The 21,650-nt window shown below is 44.5% G+C and overlaps 1 protein-coding gene across 1 annotated transcript in view; it reads right to left on the bottom strand.

The window, feature by feature from the left end:
* Nucleotides 1-15,773, bottom strand: part of LOC124234383 (G protein-activated inward rectifier potassium channel 2) — an 85,463-nt gene extending 69,690 nt beyond the window's left edge. Inside the window, exons 1-2 of the mRNA XM_046651746.1 lie at nt 15,659-15,773; nt 10,453-11,373 (exon numbers count right to left, since the gene is read on the bottom strand). Coding sequence (XP_046507702.1) covers nt 10,453-11,373; nt 15,659-15,773 — 1,036 coding nt within the window. The remainder of the gene's footprint in view (nt 1-10,452; nt 11,374-15,658) is intronic.
* Nucleotides 15,774-21,650: the final 5,877 nt, after the last annotated feature.

Here is a 21,650-nt window from a genome sequence, read left to right as displayed (position 1 = left end):
TGTCGGAGGATTGAAGAGAGAGGAGAAATTGGAAATCATGATTTTGGTGGATGGGTAAATAAACCCACTAAGCATTTAAATTTAAATGCATACTCCTTGGATGCATCCATGGATTTAGTTTCATCATGAGACCCTAGGGTGGGACTTGTGAGAGGTATTGAATTTTTGTCTAACATCTTCTCTGTCTCCTGTTCACTGGGCCGCTGCCTTACCAGGTTATGGATGCTCATTGCTCATGACATCCCTCCTTCCACCTGGCTGAGCATGTATCAGACTGAACTCAAGGGAAGAAATGCCACTGTGTCATTCTACCCTTCAATGTGGCAGTAGAAGACACTTTGCTGACATGGCAACTCAAAGTGCCCTCATCTGGCCTCTTCACTGCCAGGAATGGGCATTTCCAGCCATAGGTGAGGCGTTTGCTAATTCATCTACCAAACATGGGGTGTGACTCTCTGCCCAGATCCCTCCAGCAGCGCAGGCTGTGATGCTGTATTGGAAACATCCTTGCCTTTCCTTGCTCTTGGCCTGATTTGTTGATGGCCAATCAATCTGCCTCATCACATGTAGTCTTGAGCCATCTGTCATTGGCCTAGTGAATGTGACCACTTTCTTCCCCTGGCGTTGGGGGCTGCCATGGGATCTGCAAGTCAGGCTGAACCCACTGAGGTCCCTCTGGGTGAACACAAAGGAATCATGCTGGAAAGACCAGAGAATTGTTTGGAAGTCTTTTTTGCCCACGTTGGTCCTTGTGGATTCTTAAGAGCTTCTGCAAGGATCACGGGCCACATCATTTTTGTTCCCCTTGGGTTTTACACTTTTTCCTACTATGCTTGGGGAGACAGAAAATATATACAACCAAGTATCTAAAGCAAATAAAGGACTTTATTACCACTTCAGCTCGCTGAGTTGTACTAAACGTACTTAATTGCGGGCCCGTGTAAATGTAGCCTTAGTCCCCTTGAGCTTCAGTCTTTAGTCTGTCTCCTTGGTGCTCCCTACTGTGTGTTCTTCTCTAATGTCATTACCCATCAGCCCCTCCTTTATCCATCAGCTTTCACAGGTTTCTATCAATATTCATCCTGTACAAAATATGCTTGAGGCAATGTAAAAGGAAATGTATTTTCCTAGAAAATATTCTTTATTAAAAGCTTCTAAGGATGGCCTCAGTGACCAGAGAAAAATGATCACCCTCCTCAAACACAATAAAGGGTCTTGGATATTTTGCATTGAAATGGAAATCCCAACGGGGTTTAATTAATCTGGTCAAAGCCTAAACCCTTTTGTTACAGTGCTTTCTGACAGGGAGTTCAGAGTTAAAATTGATTCTTCCCTTTCAATGGTAAACTTTATTTTTTTCTCCCCTAAGGGTTTGTGACCTGGCTATTTGGTTGCACGCTGGGTTATACTTGGCACTGCGCCAGGCCATTTTGGATGGGGTTGGCCCAGAGCGTCAGCTGGCGCTGTCACCTGGTAGGATTGAATTGGTTAGAATCTGAGAGGATGAGCTAGTAGGTGCCCGTTCAAGAGACTCAGTGCCAACTGTTACGCAAGGGTAGCGGCCCCTGCCCGTCTCCTGTGGTCAGGTGAGGTGAGCCTCATGGAGAAGCAGAGGCCAGTGACCAAAAGAGAATATATCATCGAGCCGTAATTGTCAGTGCACTAATGAAATGTAATCAATAACCCGACTTTATGTGAGCTTTTGTGTGCTACCCTCCTCTTGAGAGGAACAGGAGCAGACGGATTGGGAAGGTGGGCAGCCCTGACGTGGAATCCTGGCTTTACCACTTCACCACCTGGGTAACCCTGGGCAAGTTACTCTCTCCCCAGCTCCCCACTTGAGAGGCAATCTCCTCGTTTGTTAAATGAGGATGGTACCTACCTTTCAGAAAGGTTTTAAGGATTGAAAGTAATCTATGTAAAGCATCTCATAAAGTAATTGGCATCCAATAGACTCCTAAGGAATGATGGATGAGACTATTATGATCCATAGAATTACTGACTCACTCTCTAAATTTATTGAACACTTACTGTGTACCAGCCCCCATGATGAGTGACTTGCATGTATTATCTCACAGAATCTTCTTGTAAATATAAGCATCATTCTCATTTTTCAGAATACAGAAAGAGGTTTGGTGAAGTTAGGGAATGTGACGTGCCCAACCACAAGCAGAGTCAGGAGTGGGGACAGAATTTGAATTCAGCCTGCCTGACCTCAAAGTCTTAACCAGTGAAGACAGGATTTAAAGGAGGGATGAGAAGTTCTGCAAAGTAGCTACCCACAGATTCAGTTCATGGCAAGTCTGGAGCTAGTAGCTGTATACAACTGCCAACTTGTCAAAATGTTAGCATGATATTTTGTACCAGGCAAGTAGACTAGATTTCACCTTGGTAATGAACAACCCAAATTTCAGTGGCTTAACCCAACATAAGGTTATTTCTCAGTCATGCTACATGTCCCAAGTGACTTGACAAGGGTCCACTCTTCAAAGCCAGTCAAAGTCCAGGATGACGGAGGTTTCACCATGACATGTGCTTTCCTGAGAACTGTAGAAGAGGGAAGGGAACATCACACTTGAGCTTGTAAAGTTTCCACCAGAGTGATACTCATAGCTAATGCTTATGCTGCTGGGATGAGTGTGTCACATGGCCATGCCCAACAGGAACAGGGAAATGTCATCCTAACATGTGTCCGCAAGGATGGAAGCTGGACCTATTTGGTGAAGAACACTAATGACTACCGCACATTTTAAACCCTGACTTGCAATAAGTTTCCAATTCAATCTACTGGTTTTCAAAACCACTTGGGTATCTGTGGTAGACTGTACTATTTTGTTCTCAATTATTTATTCCAAGTCTCTGGATAGAATTTGTTTCCCCATTCCATGGACATCAGGCACCACCATACGACTTGCTATGACTAACAAATGGCGAGCAGAAGTAAGGCGTTCTGCCATTTCTCTGTTTTCTCCCTGCCATGAGAATGGCATGTTCTGCATAGGGCTGCTCCTTCAGTCTGCATCCTGGAGGAAAGAGGATGTGAAAATAGCCACAGCTGACACGTACTGTGAATGAGAAATAAACCTTTGTATTTTAAGCTCTTAGAGTTGTTTGTTACTGCAGCACGACTTAGCCAAAGCAGACTGCGACAGTATCTTTATCATTCTTAGTAAGTAGAGAACAACGGAATTGGCTACATAGAAATTCAACTTTACTGTCCACTTTGTTGCAGTAGATCTATACTTTAAAGCAGAAGTATCTATAAGGACTTATTATGTAAGTAAATCATATTCACTTGAGTTAACAGCACAAAAATACATTCTGCAAATTGGGGCATCAACTGATACCTCAGAATTCTTATGGAAAACCCTAGGAGAGGAATTGGGAACATAGAAATATTGTTTTCAAATGCAGTCCTGTCCTCACTGAGCAGTTGCCTTGGAAGACCCGAGAATAATCTATATTCTTGTCTACTTTGGGCAGAAATTATAATGATGAAATGTTACTATCTATAGCAATGCAAAGTCTTGTCTGAGTCCGGTGATCCTCATTAATTCCAGTCCCATCGATTTGCAGTTTATGGTAGGTAACTGGGGCAGAGGCCAGGCTGGCATTTACTCTCGTGTTGTGAGTGTGCATTTCTTGTACTGGCTGTCACAGGTTAGCATTTGCCATTTTGACTCTTTAGAGAGCCTTCGGAGGGGAGTCATTTGTCATTCTGTGTGGAGGCACCAGCTGCAAGGTCCCTGGAAACAATGGAGCCACTCGCTGGGATCGTCCCTCCAGAATGCTGAGCTTCCCATCCTCACAAAGCTTTGCTCTCCATCTACTGCCTTCCACCTATGCAGTCTATGGGGGAAGAAGTAATCTGATCTAGTAGAATGGGGGACGTTGAAAGGTCACCAGTGAGGTAGGTATCATTATTGTTCCCATTTTAGAGTGACAAAACTGAGGCATAGAGAAATTAATTAAGCAAGCCAGGGAGTGTAGCAACTGTGGTTTGAAGCCAGGATGGTTTGATACTATAAATGACACAAGGAATCATAGTTAAGCTGAGCTATAGCTAAGAGAGATTGCTTTTAAAAAAGAGGTGTACTAAATAACCAATATAACAAACCATATTTGTAAGTGGGTTGGAGTAGGACAGAGGAGCAAGGCGTGCTTAACTGGGGAAGAAGCACCTCTGGCTGTTTAGCTATTTAGCAGATGTGTGTGTGTGTATGTGTGCGTGTGTGTGTGTGTGTGTGTGAATAATTTACATGGTTTTCCCCAAAGAGCCTCTTCTGGTCATTAGAAATTGTTGGGCAGAACTGCTTAACTGGTGACAAGCTGTCAGCACTCCTATTACTGAATGCTCTACAAAATAATAAAATTCTATTTGTTTAAGAATATGCTAATTAGAGGCTTCCCACTCTTGGCCACTCATCTCTTAACTTGAATGGTGCAATTTCTTCCCAATACGCGTACTGACTTTAGAATTTGAGCCAAAGCTAACTTTTCGATGCTAGTCCAATTTTCTTCTTGGGTTTGAATTCTACTTGTGTATATCGTGTGACTATCATTGCCCTCTACGGAACATCTGTTTTAGTAGCTCCTCATGGCCATTTGGAGAAGGAAGGGCAAGGGGTTTCCTGGTACTGGTGTTTTAATAATGAAAATGTTCTCATTATTCAGTATTTTGGTCTTTTCAAACACAATAATATATGGTGAACTTGATGCACTGCCTTCTAAATTATGGGACTCTAAATGACTTCTAAATTATGGGAAACATTTAACAGAATTACTGTATTCTTCCTTTTAGAGGGGTGGTGGAAAAGTTTAAAACTGTATGTGTGCTTTATAGCCTCCAGCCTCACATTGTTAGCACATTTGGTGAACCAGAACACAGTGTCCCCAAACTGCTGAGGATCACAAAATGTTTACCATATTTGGGAAACAGCTGTCATCAGTTTTCATCCAGCCAATGACACTACTAGGGTATATTATGTTGAGGTGGACATTTTAGAAGGGAGCCTTGAATAAATCATTTGAACTTAATGCTCAAGGAGGAAAGGATAGTTGGATTTCTTGATGTTGATGAGTGGTAGATTTCCATCTAGGAAAAAATTAATTCACGTGTTTTGAATTTTTTTCATTACTCCTCATAGAGATTTGCCAGGAGATTTTCACCCAAGTTCTTAGCATTTCAGATCTCATCAGTTAACTCTCTTCCCAGGCTAGGTAGTTGGAGTTATAACTCTTAAGAGAAAAATGGTAAATCCAGAGATAATGGCTTGCCAATGGAGGGATTAGCAGTAACTTCCCAAAAGGAGAAAATAAGATTTGAAAAACATAATGGCTATGAAATATCATTGCTAGAAACAGTTTAAGAGTACTATAATGCCAACCCTCAACCATTTTACCTGAGAAGTGCCACTTTTTCAAACTCTGTGATCTCATGTTCTCCCTTATTATAGTGAAGAGGCATTTTGATTATAGCAAAAACAGGTACTCGGAAATCAGATCTGACAGAACATTATATGTCTTGTAGACAATGCTTACTTAATTTCAATTTCCGAACTATTTTGCAACACATCTCATTTTAATAGATGGTTGTTAAAAATTCATGTGAATGCATAAAGAATTTTAAAGTGAATTGATAACATTGGCGACCAACAGAGAAACCTTAAAGTAAAAGAAGAACTTATGGTGGGAAAAAAGAGAAGACAGCCTGTCCGCACCTTCAACCCGGTCATATTTTTTGGGGTGCATTTCTCTACAGAATCCTCATCAACCAACAGCATTCATGATGCAAAGAGCATGGAACTTGGAGGCTGGACAAGATCATCAGTGGTCTTGGGTTTCAAGTTCCCACTCTGCCAGTGGCTATTTGACCTTAACCAAGTCACTAGTCTTGCTGGGCCTCTATTTCCTCATCTGTAAAGCAAAGGTTGGGTGAAAACTCCTTCAAACTCAAAACTCAAACTCCTGTGATCTGTGATGTGATTTATGTGACTAAACTCTCTTTGTGTGAATAACGTCATTCTATCAATGGAACCGAGCCTTCCTTTGGTGAAGGACAGTCTGCCTTCTCTTACTTCCGGTCTGATGTACACTCACTCTCTTTCTTGGTAGCTCACAGACATGACTCTTGCAGAGTCAGCTGTCTCCTCATCTATAAAGTGACATCTACTATATCTTCACTAAGTTGGTTTCCTTCCATCCTCCATTCTATCCAGTTTTCTACACAGTATTTAAATTTTTCAGAAGTTCTCTTCTTTGAGAAAAACTTAAAAGAAAAGAAATAAAACCAAAACAGAGATGGAAGGAACACACAAATTAAGAGGCTTAAAAGAGATCTCAAACAATCACAGTGCGTTAACTTCACCTGGATCCTGATTCAAACAAGCAGATTTGAAAAAAATTAAAAAAGACATTTATGAGACAATTGGAAGTTGGAACACCTGGTACATATTGGATCTTAAGAAATAATCATTAATTATTTCAGGAGTCATAACGGTGTTGTTGTTATGTTTTAAAAACAGTTCTTATCTTTTAAGAACACATACTGAAATATTTGCAAAAAAATGATCTCATGCTGGCGGGCAGTTAGTGAGTGATGTTATAGAGGGAACAAGTTTGGCCGTGAATTGACAATGACAGAAATTGAATGATGGGTATATGGGAGTTAACTGTACTCTTTGGTCTACTCTTGTGTTTTATAGTTTCCTTAAAAAAAACTGTAAAGAAAAAAGGCTTAATGGGGATTCATCCTAATGAGGCACATTTGCTGAGGTGTTAGAAAGAGCTGCTTGTCATAGTTGCATAATCGTTGGGGGTAAATATGGAAGTTCATCAATCAGAAAGGCTATGGTGAAGAGCTGTTGGCAACGGGCCCAGCTCTGTGTAGCTGTCATCTAGCCTCTAGGCCAATTTGCCCTCTATAAATACCAGTCTTTATGAATGCTTCACTATTTTAATGCACATTTGCCACAGCTGCGGAGCATGTTTGTTTACGTAGCTGTGAACCCTTCTGTAAACATCACTGTCTCAAAATTGCCCATATGTCAGGAACATAAAGGGCTCCCTTTAAAAATATATTTGCAAGATGAGACATGGCCAGTTCCCAGATGTCTGAGTGGCTGGTGTCAGAATTTTCTGGGGTTGGATTCATTTTCAAAAATAGAATCGCATGACTGGAGGGTTCTTGAGAGGTCACCATGAGCATCCTTCTGACTCTGGGCAGGACCAGAGAGAAGCCATCCACCAAGGATGTGGGTCTGTCTTTTGTGGGTGTGAGTCTGGGTTTTATGAGGCCAGAGAACTCACTGAGTGAAGGACTGGGGCCAGGACCCGCAAGGCATCAAGGATGGGCAAGACTCATGTCCTGCCTTCAAGGAGCTTACCTCCATTTTCTAGAAATGAGCCTGACTCTGAGCAATGTGACAAAGCAGGCTTGCGTGGTGCAGCTGGCATTGGAATATAGTGCGTCAACAGAGCACCAACTGGCTTGGGCTGTGCCTGAGCACCCAGCAGAAGGACCCCGGTGGTCAGTCTACTGCAGGATAGCTCAGCTCTCCAGAAAACACCATGTCGGATCATTGTGTGTCCACACTGTGCACGACAGGAAGAGGGCACCTTGTAGAGATGGCAGTGTGGGTCTCATCCTCGAAAGAGGCCCACTAATTGAGACCACTGATAGTAGTTTAAGGTCAATTAAGACACTTTTGAAAGAAGGGAAGAGTAAGGTGAAGCCATTTTGTGTCAGTTTGCTGTTTCCATGGCTCCTGACTTCCCATCTAGCCCTACAATGAATAATTAGATCCCTGTGAGTTTATTTTACTCAATGTGCATTCTGTCCACTTTTATTTTTTTCCTGCGGTTTTGACTCATTGAAGCATTCTCCCCCTACAAGGGCCTGTTGAATGCCTTTAAATCCCAAGTGTGCTTTTCATTGACAACGAAAAAGCATCCTGCTGAAGCTTGGGAGATCAGACGTGCTGAAAGTGCTGAATTGTATGAATCCTATCAGGAAAAGATCAAGACATGTCCAGCTTCTAGGTAAACCCAGAACTTTCTAGAACACTCCTCCCTCTGCTTTCCAGAAATTAAAAAAAAACTATTTTTTTCTTTTAGAAAATTAATAGTGGTTGCCTTTTCCCAGGAATGAGGTTCGGGGGCGAGGGGAGAGAGGAGGGGTAAGCCTTTTGATTCTTTTTGCTGGCGACTACCCAGTTTTCTGTAAGAAAGCAGTAGAAAGGCCACAGAATGCTCGAGGGAAGTATCACTGTTAATTACCAAGAAAACAATGTTCCTCTTTTTGGAAAGGCTCGCTCATTACAAGCTGTCATCAGAACGACAGGGTCTGCCTCAGGGAGAATTCTCATTCGGGGACATCAGAAAGATAATTCTCTTATACCGGATTTGTTTATTTTTTGAGATTGGGGTTTGGTTTGAGGGAACATGAAGCTCCTGCAATTTGAAGCTCGAGTTAACACCAGCAACCAGAGGGTACATCTTCAGAGGCTTTTGCTTCTTGAGCTCAGAGACCCAAAGGTAACGAGGCTTGTCCATTGCCCTCTCTCATGTCCTAGTGGGAGAGTTTATAGTGAGAAATCTAATATTAAAACTGTGTCAGGAGTGGTCAGTTTATGCCTCCAGAGGCTGGATCTCAGTGGCCACCACTAGGGGGATCCAGAGTCCCTGTGCTCAGCGAAGGTGGGCGAAGTTTCCGGTTTGTGGGAAACCGACAGGGCTCCCTGTTGGAATTGTTCCTCCCCCTCCCCCGTTCCTCCTCTCTTCTTCCTCCCACTCATGCAACTACTGCCTCAGGAGTCCACTCAAAAGTCAGGCTCAAGGTACAGATAGCCCTGTTCACAGGCACTGCACCTATTTAGCATCTCACAATAATTATTCTGTTATTCTTTAAAGCCATTTTCGAATTAGGTCCATATTCCTTTTGTTCTATGGAAAAGAGCATACTCATATCATTGAGTGCCATGCAAAGTTGTTTACTCATATTTTCATTGTTTGCTGCATTTAAAAAACCTATTGCAGGGGCCAGCCCAGTGGCCTAGTGGTTAAGTTTGCGTGCTCTACTTTGGCAGCCCAGGGTTTGCTGGTTTGGATCCCCAGTGTGGACCTACACACCGCTTATCAAGCCATGCTGTGGCAGGCATCCCGCATATAAAGTAGAGGAAGATGGGCATGGATGTTAGCTCAGGGCCAAGCTTCCTCAGCAAAAAGAGGAGGATTGGCGGCAGATGTTAGCTCAGGGCTAATCTTCCCCCAAAACAAAACAACAAAACAAAACAAACCTATTGCAAAAGTTTCTACCACCATAAGAGAAATCTGTTAGAGGTTATGACCTTACCTTTTGGGTACAGAGACATGAGACCAATGACTTTCATTTGAAGGGATGACTAGGGTCAGGTTACGGGTTGATGAAGAATTTGGGGCCAGGCAGTTGGCCATGTGTTTTCAGGTTACATAAACCAACCCTGAGCCTCAAGTTGAAGACTTCAAAGCACAGGAGGGCGGATTGTATAACTAAAGAGGATCCAAGGCTCACATCAAGAACTCAGAAGAACAGTGAAGAAACTCATGAATTAGGGTTCTGGGTTAAACTCCTGTGGGGCACTATTGTTAGCTTAAGTCAGAGTTTATGGCTCTATTTTGTGGAACGTTACAGATTAATGTGGCAGAGCCTGCTTTGCTTTTGGGATGTATAACACGTGTCAAGTTCAGACATGAGTGAACACTTCAATAAAAACAGACCATTTCTCTATTCTGAGAACAGATCATCTTCCCTCAAACACACCAATGATTAGCCATTAGCAGCAGGAGGGTCAATAGGGTTTTCAGGGTTTTTTTCTTGCTCGCTAGAGTTATTTACTGGGTCTACAGTATTATGCCCACTTGGGGTTCAGCAGGTAGAGTACGGAGAAGGACAGCAAGTGCTCACTTGACAAAAGAAAAATCAATGCTGTGGGTCTTGCAAATAGCCAAAGAAGGGGTGAAATCGCATTTTTATTAAAGCAATTTGTCAGAGTTCCTTTAAAAGGCTTAACTTCTTCCTTCTGGCTTGGTGATTAATAACCTCAAGTATTTAAATTGAGCAATGTTTTAGAGGTATTCATAAAGTGCTTTAGAGACAGGTCAAATTTTAATTCAATTTAATATTTGGAAATTTAAAATATATTAGGTGGTGTTTTAAAAAATTGTTTATTAATTTATTTTCCAAAGAACCTTCAAAAAACTAAATGGTTAGACTTTTTGGTGGATATGCTTAAGGTTATAGGACACATAGACATATTGTTTCATGAAGCAAGGGGATGCTGTTAATAGTAGTGAGTGAGATTCAGTTTTCCATATTTTGTCATAAATAAGATCATCGGGTTTAAGTGAGTTTTAAACATCCAGTTTAAAATGAGCATCGATCCCACAGACATCACAGGATAGAGCACACCTTACCTGTGGCTTCCACCATTCCTTCTAGGATGACCACAATTTCCAGTTCCTCCTTGGGTAGCTGGGCCTTGGAGATCTCCCAGAAAGGACTCTGTTGGTTAATTTCGTGGCTGATGATGAGTGGTGACACCAGAAACAGACGGTCATCCCCGGTGTAATAGCCTACGTTGATGTCCGTCTGGTTCAAGGGGATGAACTCCCCCTCCGAGGTCTGTTTGGATTTGATCAGCTTGGCTCTGATGGAGGCCTCCACAATGTGGGAATTCCTAAGATCCCCGACTCGGAACATCAGGCACAGTTTCCCATCCCGCATGGAGATTACCGCGTGGGTGGAAAACACCAGGGTCTCTGCCCTCTTCTTGGGTTGCGATATTTTTACAAACATGCATCCCACCATGAATGCATTGACAATGGACCCCAACACAGATTGGATTAAGAGGAGAATAATTCCTTCTGGGCACTTGTCCGTGATGACCCGGTAGCCATAACCGATGGTGGTTTCTGTCTCTATTGAGAATAAAAAAGCAGAGACGAACCCATTGAGGTTGGTGACACAGGGAGTCCATGAAGGGTCCTCTATGTGGTCCATATCTCCTCGGATGTATGCGATTAGCCACCAGATCATCCCAAAAAAGAGCCACGTCACTGTGTAAACCATGACGAAAATCAACAGGTTGAATCTCCACTTGAGGTCTACTAAGGTGGTGAAGATATCAGTCAGGTAGCGGTAAGTCTCCCTGACGTTGCCATGATGGACGTTGCACTTCCCATCTTTCCGAACGTACCTCTGGATTTTCCTTTTGGTCCGGTCTCGGCTGATGTGTCTTGGCAGGTCATCCCTGGCCTGCTTAGGCAACTTTGGCTGGTGAATGGCCACAGGGCTCTCGACATCCTGATCCATGGAGTCGCCCTCCAGGACGTTAGCTGGTGGTTGGGAGAAAAGAAAAGAAAGAGCGAATGAGATGCTGGATCTTTGGGGACCATGGAAACTGCACTGTGTATGCTATATGGTAGTGAAACCAAATGCCATATGTGTAGCTATAAAGAGAGTAGATGAAGCCATTTTTATTTGGTGTCATCTGGACAGGCTCTAGTTGACTTGGACTCCTGTGCTCTTCGATCTACTTTGTGTAAGTACTTCACCACCCTTCCCACCAGGACAGAGCTTACTGCGGTGAGACTGTTTCCCTGCCAGCAAGCTCTAAGAGGCAGCTCTCAGAGCGAGACGTCTCCCCCCTTTATCTGACATGCCATGGCACTGGAGAGGCAGTGCAGTCTAGGTACGCAACCGCTTGCATTCAGACAGTCTTGGTTCTACCACTTAACAATTGTGGGCTCTCGGACGCTATATGTTGTGGACTGAATTGTCACCTCCCCCAAATCCATATGGGGAAGCCGCAACCTCCAATGTGACTGTTTTTGGAGAAAGGGCCTTTAAGGAGGTAATTAAGCTTAAATGAGGGCATAAGGGTGGGGCCCTAATCTAACAGAACTAGTGTCCTTACAAGAAGAGAAAGAGACACCAGGGGCATGCAAACAGGAGAGGCCACGTGAGGACACAGTGAAAGGTAGCCATCTGTAAGCCAGCAAGGAAGGTCTTCCAGACCAACCAAGGTCACCAGAAACCAACCCTTCTGGCGTCTTATCTTACACTTCCAGCCCCCAGAACTGTGAGAAAATAAATTTCTGTTAAGCCCCCCAGCCTGTGGTATTTTGTTATGGCAGTCTGAGTAGACAAATACACTGTGCAAATTCATTGACCCTCAGTTTCTGCATTTGCAAAATGGCAGCCACGACACCTAATTTGTGGGGTTGTTAAGTGAAACCACATGTGTGATATGTGCCCACGTGCAACGGACAAGTAATCAATATTCCTTTGTAACAAATTTTTTCTTTGCTACTCTCCTCGTATCTGGGGAAAAAATTTTGAGCAAGGTCTTTAAATTGTCAGTCAAATTTCAGAGTTTAAAAAAAATTCTGGTTTTTGTTGGTAAGTGTGTACCCATTATACTCTGTTGGTTGATTCAATGCCAAGGTTAAAAAAATAACCTTGTGGGGCTGGCCCTGTGGCCTAGTGGTTAAAGTTTGGCATGCTCCACTTAGGCAGCCCAGGTTCATGGGTTCAGATCCCAGGTGTGGACCTACACCACTCGTCAGCCACGCTGTGGTGGCGACCCACATAGGAAATAGAGGAAGATGGGCACAGATGTTAGCTCAGGACAAATCTTCCTCAGTGAGAAACAAAAAAAGAAAGAAAGAAAGAAAAGAAAAAACCAAACACCAAACAAAAATAACCTTGTGGGGAAATGTTCTCTCTCTTTCTAAGTGTTTACACATTTGATTTGGTTTCTGCTTCACCATGTAACATCTGCCATTTTGGCTTGTGGTTGTTTTCTCTCTGATGGCCTTCATGATTAATGCATCGGTGCAAGCATTAGTTCATGATGCCTTAGGAAAACTGTCCTACAATCTGAATGCAAAGGGAAATTTGGAACTGATACTGCTGTTAAACACATATACACCGCTGTATGAAATTACTTGTTCAACCAATAACTTCAAGGCTTTCTAAAAGTTTGATAAGCAGTTCCCTCCCCCAGGCTTTCATTCTTTGTGCCTTGACTCTGCCATGCGTTTCTTATGTGGTAACAATGCTTTCCCCCTGGTTAATGGAGAAATGTAGTTTGCTGAGAAAGCATTTCTCTGAATCAGAAAATAGCTGGGAATGGGTCTGGAGTGGTACCCACTTAACTTATGCATTAACCTTGCTCACGGTTGGTTAGCTTCCTTAAAAATCAGTCCCATAGATCTGTTTTTGTATCTCGGCACAAGGAAGAGACCACATCTGGTCTGTAGAATCTGCTGTTGGGTTTGACAACTTTGACTTTTAGATCATTGCTCTCAATAGCCCTTCGTGTGCAAATGAGAAACTTTCTTTTCCCCCCTTCTTCTTCTTAGAACAGACACAGGACAGGAGTCAAAGGGAAGCAGCTGAGGCGGGGACAAGATGGAGGTGTGTGGAGTATCTGGATGGAGGTCAAAGGCAGTGTCCCCGCTCATCGCCAGCACTTGCTACAAGGCGGGATATTTTTGGCCCGGAGTGGTCACATCTGAGCTCTCATTGCTAATTTTGCTCTGAGTGGGCGTCTCCAACGATGACTTCATGTGGGACAAACTCAGGGCTCAAACCCTGCCAGGTTGGAGAGGCCTTGTCTGCAGGCTTGGTGTATGGTCTGGCTTTGACCCTGGTGATAAGCCTGGCGACTGCAAAGCTGAACCCTTGTCTCTTCCAGTCCTTCAGTGGAAGAAGAAGATTTGTCAGGTTGGCTGCATTTTTACAGTCTTCCGTGATATTCCATACTTAAAACGTCCTGGAGGAAATCTACGCTTCCACCCTTCCCAACCCCCCCAACTTGAAGCTGCTTCCCAGCTTTTCTAGCTCAGCAGTCACCTTCCAGCTCCAGGTGTTTGTCCTGAGCTGGAGGAACCTGTCCGAAGGGTTAATGAGAGAGTAGAGTTAAGGCGTCTGGGAAGTCCTGGGAGCCTGCCAGTTGCTCCCCCACATCAGTTTTTTCCCTTTTTCTAGCTCAGGACTGAAGCACATTTCTGGCCTCCTTCGCATTGGGGGCGGCCATGTGCCGAGTCCTGGCTCATCTGGAGGGGGTGTGCCCTTCCGGGCCAAGGCCTTGGGTAGTGGATGCGCCCCCTGCTATGCCCTTGCCCCTTCTATGGGAAAAGACAGAGTCACGAGGCAGAGGCTCTGAGTCCCCAGTTGATGGCAGAGAGCTGCTATCCAACTAGAAACAAGGAAAAAATCATTGTGTTTGAGCCATTACGTATTTTGTGTCTGTTACCAAATTGACCCATATCTCTAATGTTACTGGCAGCAATACCGACAGGAAGAAGCGGAGAGAAGAGTGACTAGGGGGACCAGTGTGGGAAAGAGCAAGGAGAGAGGAGGAGAGTGAAGATGGAGTGTTGAGTTGGTGTCTATAATGAACGAGCAAGTGGGTAATCGAATGCTTCTGTTTGGTGTTGGGGGGGAACGTAAATGCATATGCTATTAAGTGCCTTTTAAATACAAACAAAAATGAAAGTGAGCAAAGAAAGCCAAACCTCCTCGGGAGTGTGGTGGGAAGGTGGCCTCAGAGGTGCTCCTGCAGGTGAGGCCGTGGATGCAGGCACGGTGCATCCATGGGAAAACGGGAAGGGGCGCAGAATATGTCACCCCAAATACACCTCTTTGGCATACTGGTTATTTTGAATTAAATGTACTCAAGAAACAGCTGGTGCAAGAAGGACATCTGACCCTCCTTTGTCCTCCTGAGAGCAGGGGATCAGTCTCCCGTGTGGCAGAGACCCTCCCTGGACCAGGAGGAGAGAAGGCATCCTCATCAGCAGAGGCAGGGAATTGAGGGCAGAAAAGCCTGTATATAAAACACCTCGTTTACTAACCCACTTCTTCCTAGTCACTTCACCATTACCCATGGCCCAAACCCCTTCGGTTTGCCAATTCTTCAGAATTTAATGTTTCTGTCTAAAAGATACAAAAGCTTCCTGCTCTGGTCACTTCTTTGGGTCTTCATTCTCTTATGAGGGCTCCCGTGTACACGTAAAAATTCAATAAAATTTGTATGCGTTTCTCCTGTTAATCCGTCTTATGTCAGTTTAATTCCTAGGCCCAGCCAGAGACCCAAAGAAGGGAGAGGAGAATTTCTTCTCCTCTAAGATGGGGAGATAAGCCTGGGGGTCCAGCGTAGGAGTGATTGGTGGGGAACAGGCACAGAGTTGAGAGAAACCAACCACAGAACCAATGGCCTGTGAGAGCGCCGCGAGAGAAGAGGCTGAAATAGGAGGCCCAGGGGGCAGGAGGGGCGAGGCCAGGGAGGAGGCGGGGGCAGAAGAGGGGACGGAGCCTCGAGGCTGTGTCCAGAGCGATGGCAGGGAGCCATCCAGGTCTGAGCCGCGAGCAGCCTCAGCATCCGGTTCGCACGCATGCAAGTGCGTGCCGGGGAAATACAGAGGGAGTGTTAAGGATGACTCGGAACGTTTCTTTCTTTCTTGCAATCCCAGGTGTGAATTTGAGGGGGTGATCTGAATTGCATTTGCAAGAGCATTTTGAGCTGCTCAGCAGGGAAGCTGCAGCTGCGGTTGGAAAAGCAGACTTTTCTCCCTATGTTCCTTCACAGCCCGTGGCACAAACAGCTCTCACCACCCTCGACTCCCACGGCCCGCACGCCCTCTGGGGACCTTGCCGTGGAACTCCCGGCCATGCGCATGCGCGTCGGCCACGCAGTCAGACCGTCGCCCCTCTGGTCCTCCAGCATCGTGCACTGGCCTGGACCAGAGATAATGTGGAAGAACTCTCTGCTAACTGGGACGTGCTGGGCAGCTTGCAAGAGGACCGGAGGAGCGGCGCCGAGGATCTTGATGATTTAATTGACTCGAGTTGCTTTTTTGGATTTTGGCTTTGAGTAAATGGAGACTTTGTGAAAAAGCCAGTTTTTTATTTTCTCCCTATCTGGTTTCTTTTTTCTCTTTTAGAAAGATGATCAGTTTGCATAAAACTAGCGGAAGTGCGAAATAGCCTGGTGTTGAAGTTTAACCTGAAAGAAGAAATAACACATGAAGATTCGCAAGCTGGAAGGGGCCTGGCCCTTGAATCATGTCGTGGAATTTAGGGTGCAGAGCTTGTGGGGCAAGGCTGCCTCTGTGCTGGCCCTGGCCGGTATACTTGTTCTCCTCATGGGAAATTCTTGCATTTTGAATTATATATGAATTTTATGGGTGAAATTACCAGTATCTAAGAAAATGTTCGAAGGATTCTTGGAGAATTTTTAATGTCATGGGAATAACCTAACAGAAAAACAGATCTCAAAAGCACATACAAGGTCAAGGATTGGAAGGAAATGCGTGCAGGTGTTAATAGGGTCCTTCGGGGGGGGGGGGGTCTTATGGGCACTTTTAATTTTCCTTTTAAACATTCTGATTTTTCCAGATTTTCTTTTTTTTTATTTTTTAAGATTTTATTTTTTTCCTTTTTCTCTCCAAAGCCCCCCAGTACATAGTTGTATATTCTTAGTTGTGGGTCCTTCTAGTTGTGGCATGTGGGACGCCGCCTCAGTGTGGCTCAATGAACGGTGCCATGTCCGTGCTCAGGATTCGAACCGACGAAACACTGGGCTGCCTGCAGCAGAGTGCTCGAACTTAACCACTTGGCCACGGGCTGGCCCCCTCCAAATTTTCTAGAATGCATTTATATTACTTTTATAATCAGGAAAAAAAATGTATTTTCAAACAGAATGTTGAAACTCTTCTGGCCTGTGGTTTATGGAATTGAGCACACACGGAGCTAAATATTTATGAAGTACTTGATCTGAAGGTGTCCCATCCCATATATCCAGCAATTGAGAAACAGACATTTGTTTTACTTTACCTGAATCTGAGAAAATCATAACTAAACCCTGTGGGCCCTTGTGGGGGAGGAGCGGTGGGCATACAGAGCGCCTGTGGGTCTGAGACCACTTGAAGGGCACGTGTGGAGTAAATTAGAGGCAAGCTTGGCAAACTTTTTCTGTCAAGGGCCAATAGTAAATATCTTAGGCTTTGCAGGCAACATAGACCTTGGCTGCACTTTTTAGTACCCTTTGAAACGTAAGCTTATTCTTAGCTCGTGGGCGGTACAAAAAGAGGCTGAGCGCTGGGTTTAGCTCTCTGGGCGGTGCTTTGCTGAACTCTGGATTGATTAGAAGGATGCAGGTAAGAAGGAGAAATGGGCTAGGTGCTGAATTAAGGGATAGCCATGAGAGTGAAGAGGTGGCCATGGATTTGGGGCCAAATAAGGCAGACGTAAAATAATTTGGAGATTAGCGGCTGCGGAGGGGAGTGGGCGGGAGAATGTCTGGGGCATGGCAGGCTGCTTGGGAGAAGGAGGGCCAGGGGTGATGGCGGTTTGGGCTGGTGCAGTTTGAAGTGTCTGCAGACACCCAGGTGAGCTCTCCTGTGGGGGATCGGGTGTGTGGGGCTGAACTTAGCAGTGACCTGGACAAGATTCCCGACTTGGAGGTTGTCAATGCAGACGAGCGGAAGTGGTAACTCTGGGGGTGGAGGAAAGTTCCCTGGGAGACTGCAGAGTGAGAAGAGAATATAGAAGACGGAATCCTGGAAAACAGTTACATTAAGAAGTCAGAAGTAGGGGAAGAGCCAGAGGAGGGGCTGAGGAAGGGATGAGAGACATGCGGGGAAGGAGGAGAAGGCCGGGGCAGGAAGCCATGTGGGGCCAGCATCTCAGGGGCAGACAGAGGGGGTGTTACTCGGCCTATGCTGTGGGGCAGCCACAGGCTCCCTTGGAAGAAGAGCGATGAGTCTATTCCATATTCCTTGTATCAGAATAACTTCCAAGTGGATTAAGGATTTAAATGCAAAATAATAAAAACTCCAGAAGGAGTAGATATGAGTATTTTTATAGTTCTAAAAGTTGAGAAAGCCTTTCTAACCATGATAGGAATCCAGAAACTATTTTAAAAGGCTGGTATTTTTGTCAACAGAAAAATCTTAAATGTTTGTAGAAAAAGTAAGAAGAAAAACCAGGAAAAATATTTGTAACACATAACATATATAACCCTGATTTACAGAAGCAGTCAATACCCCCGATAGAGAAAGTGATCAAAGGAAGTGAGTGAGTTCATAAGAGAAGAAATATGCAGAGCTCTTTTTAGCTAAAAAGCCGTGTATTTGGAAATATGGGAAGACTGTTCACTCACAGCAAAGTAAAAGCAGTGCAAATATAAGAACGTTTCTCACCCCAAAGTTGACAAAATTAAAAATAAACAAAAACAGTATGCGGAGTGTGTGTGTTGGGAGAGGCAGGGGAATTGAGAACTCATATGTATTATCAGACGTGTAAACTGGCAGAGTCTTTCTGGAGGGCAGGGTGACGGTAGGTATCACAATGTAGAAATGAGTAGATGCCTTGGCTTAGCAATTCAGAGTCTAGACATTTATTCTAAGGAAATAATTTCACAAACATTCATCAACTGTATGCAGAGGATGTATTGCAGCCTCTTTTATAATAGGGAAAAATTAGAAACGGCCTCAATGTCTACCAACAGAGCACTGGTTCAACCAGTTGTTGCATACAGAATCAATGGAATACTATGCAGTCATTAAAAATGATTTTCCAATATTTTGGGGTCTTCACGTCTTTGTCCAAAGATCACGCTCTTAATGAAGCCTACATTTAACCCCCTTTGGAAAATTGCAATCATGGCTGCCTAGTACTCACATTTTCGCTTTTAACCATTTTTAAGTTGTAATTCTGTACACTTGGTGTTAACTGTGTTCAGATTGTTGGGCAGCCATCACCACTATCCATCTCCAGAGCTTTTCCATTTTCCCAAACTAAAACTCTGTGCTCATTAAACACGAACTCCCCATTTCCTTCCTTCCCCAGCCCTCGCACCCACCGTTCTACTTTCTGTATCTACGAATTTGACTACTCTCCGTACCTCATAGAAGTGGACCCATGTCGTGTTTATCGGTTTGGATAAATTTGGGTTATCACATCACTCTCGTGCTATTTAATTCTTCTGTAGCACTTTTCACCTTCCAGCATGAAAGAGGTTATTTGTTATGTTAATTTTTTATGATCCGTTGGCCCCTGTTGTCAGAAGGTAAGTTCCCTGACCTTCTATGTGTGTTTCATTCACTGATGGATCTCACTGATGGAAAAATGCCCGGCGCAGAGCAGGCCCCCAGCACCTCTTCATTGAATGAATCGGTATGTGTTTCTCGGCGTGACGGTGGTCCATGCCACAGTGTGAGGTGAAAAAGCAGAATAAGAAACGTGTAGTTTACTTTGCATCTATCGCCTTCTTGCAATAATGTGTGTGTTTGTGAATGCGTGTGTGTGTGCGTGTACAATGTCCTCTAAAATGCTAAGTTTGATCCATCTCTGAGTTGCAAATTTGTGGGTGTTTTTGCTTTCTTTTTCGATTTTTCTATATTTAAATTTTCCCTTAATATGCTTCTATCATCTAAAAAACCAGTAGGAAACATAAAGCTATTTCTGTTTTGAGTAACCAAAACAAATGCTGTATAGAGCTACTGAGCGATGGCCGCTGGGCTTGGCAGCTGGGATTCACTAGTGTGGGTTGAGTAGTGTCTCCCCGCAATTCGTGTCCACCCCAGACCTTTCCCGACTTGCAAAGAGGGCCTCTGCAGATGCAATTACGAGAAGGGTCAAGGTGAGGTCATACTGGACTAGGGTGGGCCCTAAATCCAATGAGGGCATCCTCATAAGAGACAGAAAAGGACACAGAGACACAGAGAAGGCCACGTGATGACAGAGGCAGGCACTGGAGAGATGCTGCCACAAGCCAAGGAAGCCTGGAGCTACCAGGACTGAGAAGCAAGGAGAGATTCTCTTCTAGAGCTTTCAGAGAGAGCACAGCCCTTCCGGCCCACTGATCTCAGACTCCGACCTCCAGAACTATGAGAGACTACATTTCCGTGGTTTATGCCACCCAGTTTGTGGCAGTCACAGAAAACAAATCCAATTGCTGACTTTGGCGAGGATGGTGTCAGCTGAGCAGTGGAGTCTAAGGCCGGATGGCAGTGAGGTGACTAGGGATTGGTCTGGGGGAGGGGGTCAGGGAGAGGACATGCAGGCAATGTACTTAAAGACAGAGGGCGCTGGAGGGAGCTGACAGGGTGGGACTCATGGGTGTGTGTGTGTGTGTGTGTGTGTGTGTGATGGCTGTTTATGTGAACTGGGGGCGTTTTGAACACATTTACATGCTAAGAAGAAGCTGAAGGAGAAAGGTTGACCCTGTAAGGAAGGGGCACTGCTGGAGTGAGGTGTTTGATGAAATGGAAATCAATACAAAATACTGTCAAGAACAATATTTTGATGGAGGGATAGGCAAATACAGAAACCGGAGAAACCTTCCTCCAGAGAAGTAGGTATGACGTGGGGAGGAGGGGAGGAAGACGGGAAGGGAATGTTGGAGACAGCTCTCTCAGGCTTTGTGTCGTGAAGGAGCTTCAAATTGGCTCATTTTCCAGTGTGAATTTCAAGAAAACCGTATTTCAGCAGACTCATTGAATTGGGTCTGCATCTAGCAATGCGAATCCGGAACCCAGCACAACTGCAGATCAGGCAAAGCCTCCCCCATCCTATCTGGTCAAGAAAAGCACATGTAAATGGATATTTATACACCCATGTTCACAGCAGCGCTGTTAACAACAGCGGAAGGGTGGAAACACCCCGAGTGTCTATGGACCGATGAACAGACAAGCAAAATGTGGTCCATACACACGATGGGAGAGTGTTCAGCCTTAGAAAGGAGGGACATTCTGACACGTGCTGCAACATGGATGAACTTTAAGGACGTTATGCTGAGTGAAATAAGCCAGACACGTAAGGGCGAGTGCTGTATGACTCCACTTATATGAGGCACCCGCAGGAATCAAATTCACAGAGACGGAAAGTAGAATGGAGAGCACCAGGGGCTGGGAGATGGAGGAAGGGGGAGTTCGGGTTTAACGGGTACAGTCTCAGTTTGGGAAGATGAAGAGTCCCGTGGATGGATGGTGGTGATGGTTGCACAACAATATGAATATACTTAATGCTACAGAACTACAGGCTTAAACATGGTGAAAATGGTAAATTTTATGTTATGTATATTTTACCACGATAAAAAAGTAAATTGTGTTAAAAAAAGAAGAGCAGATATATTTTCTAAATTAGAGGAGAAGATTAGCTTCTAAAGGCTATTCTTGTCTTCCTTCTGGAAAAGGTTTACAAATAGCAATGGATTGCAGGCTCTGATGCTACAGGCTGAGGACAGGGTGGGACGTCCCCGTTCAATTCTTTATGTGTTTTCCGATATATGCTCCTATTTTACCGCCGAGACACAGTTGAGAGACAGCTCAGAGCTGTAGTTACAAGTGGTGCCTAAAGTTCAAATCAATAGCTTCCTTTTGGCCTCTCGCTCTGATGTGCATCTTTCTGCAGAAGCCCTTATCTGAAGATTTCCCTCCTGGGAGACTGGCAGGATGCTTGCCATTTATGTCTGAAGTGAAATGGAAGGTGAACTGGTTTTTATTCGTCCTGTACCTTGAGCTGTTGTGACTGTGGAAGACCATCGTAATCAGAAAGCCAGACTGGGAAGCTCAAAGTCATAGGTGCGTGTGGAAAACAG

Source organism: Equus quagga, unplaced genomic scaffold (assembly GCF_021613505.1).
Source record: "Equus quagga isolate Etosha38 unplaced genomic scaffold, UCLA_HA_Equagga_1.0 73442_RagTag, whole genome shotgun sequence".
In the NCBI taxonomy this organism is placed as follows: domain Eukaryota; kingdom Metazoa; phylum Chordata; class Mammalia; order Perissodactyla; family Equidae; genus Equus; species Equus quagga.
Note: the sequence above shows the minus strand (reverse complement) of the source record. Positions and strands in the feature narration are given on the sequence as shown.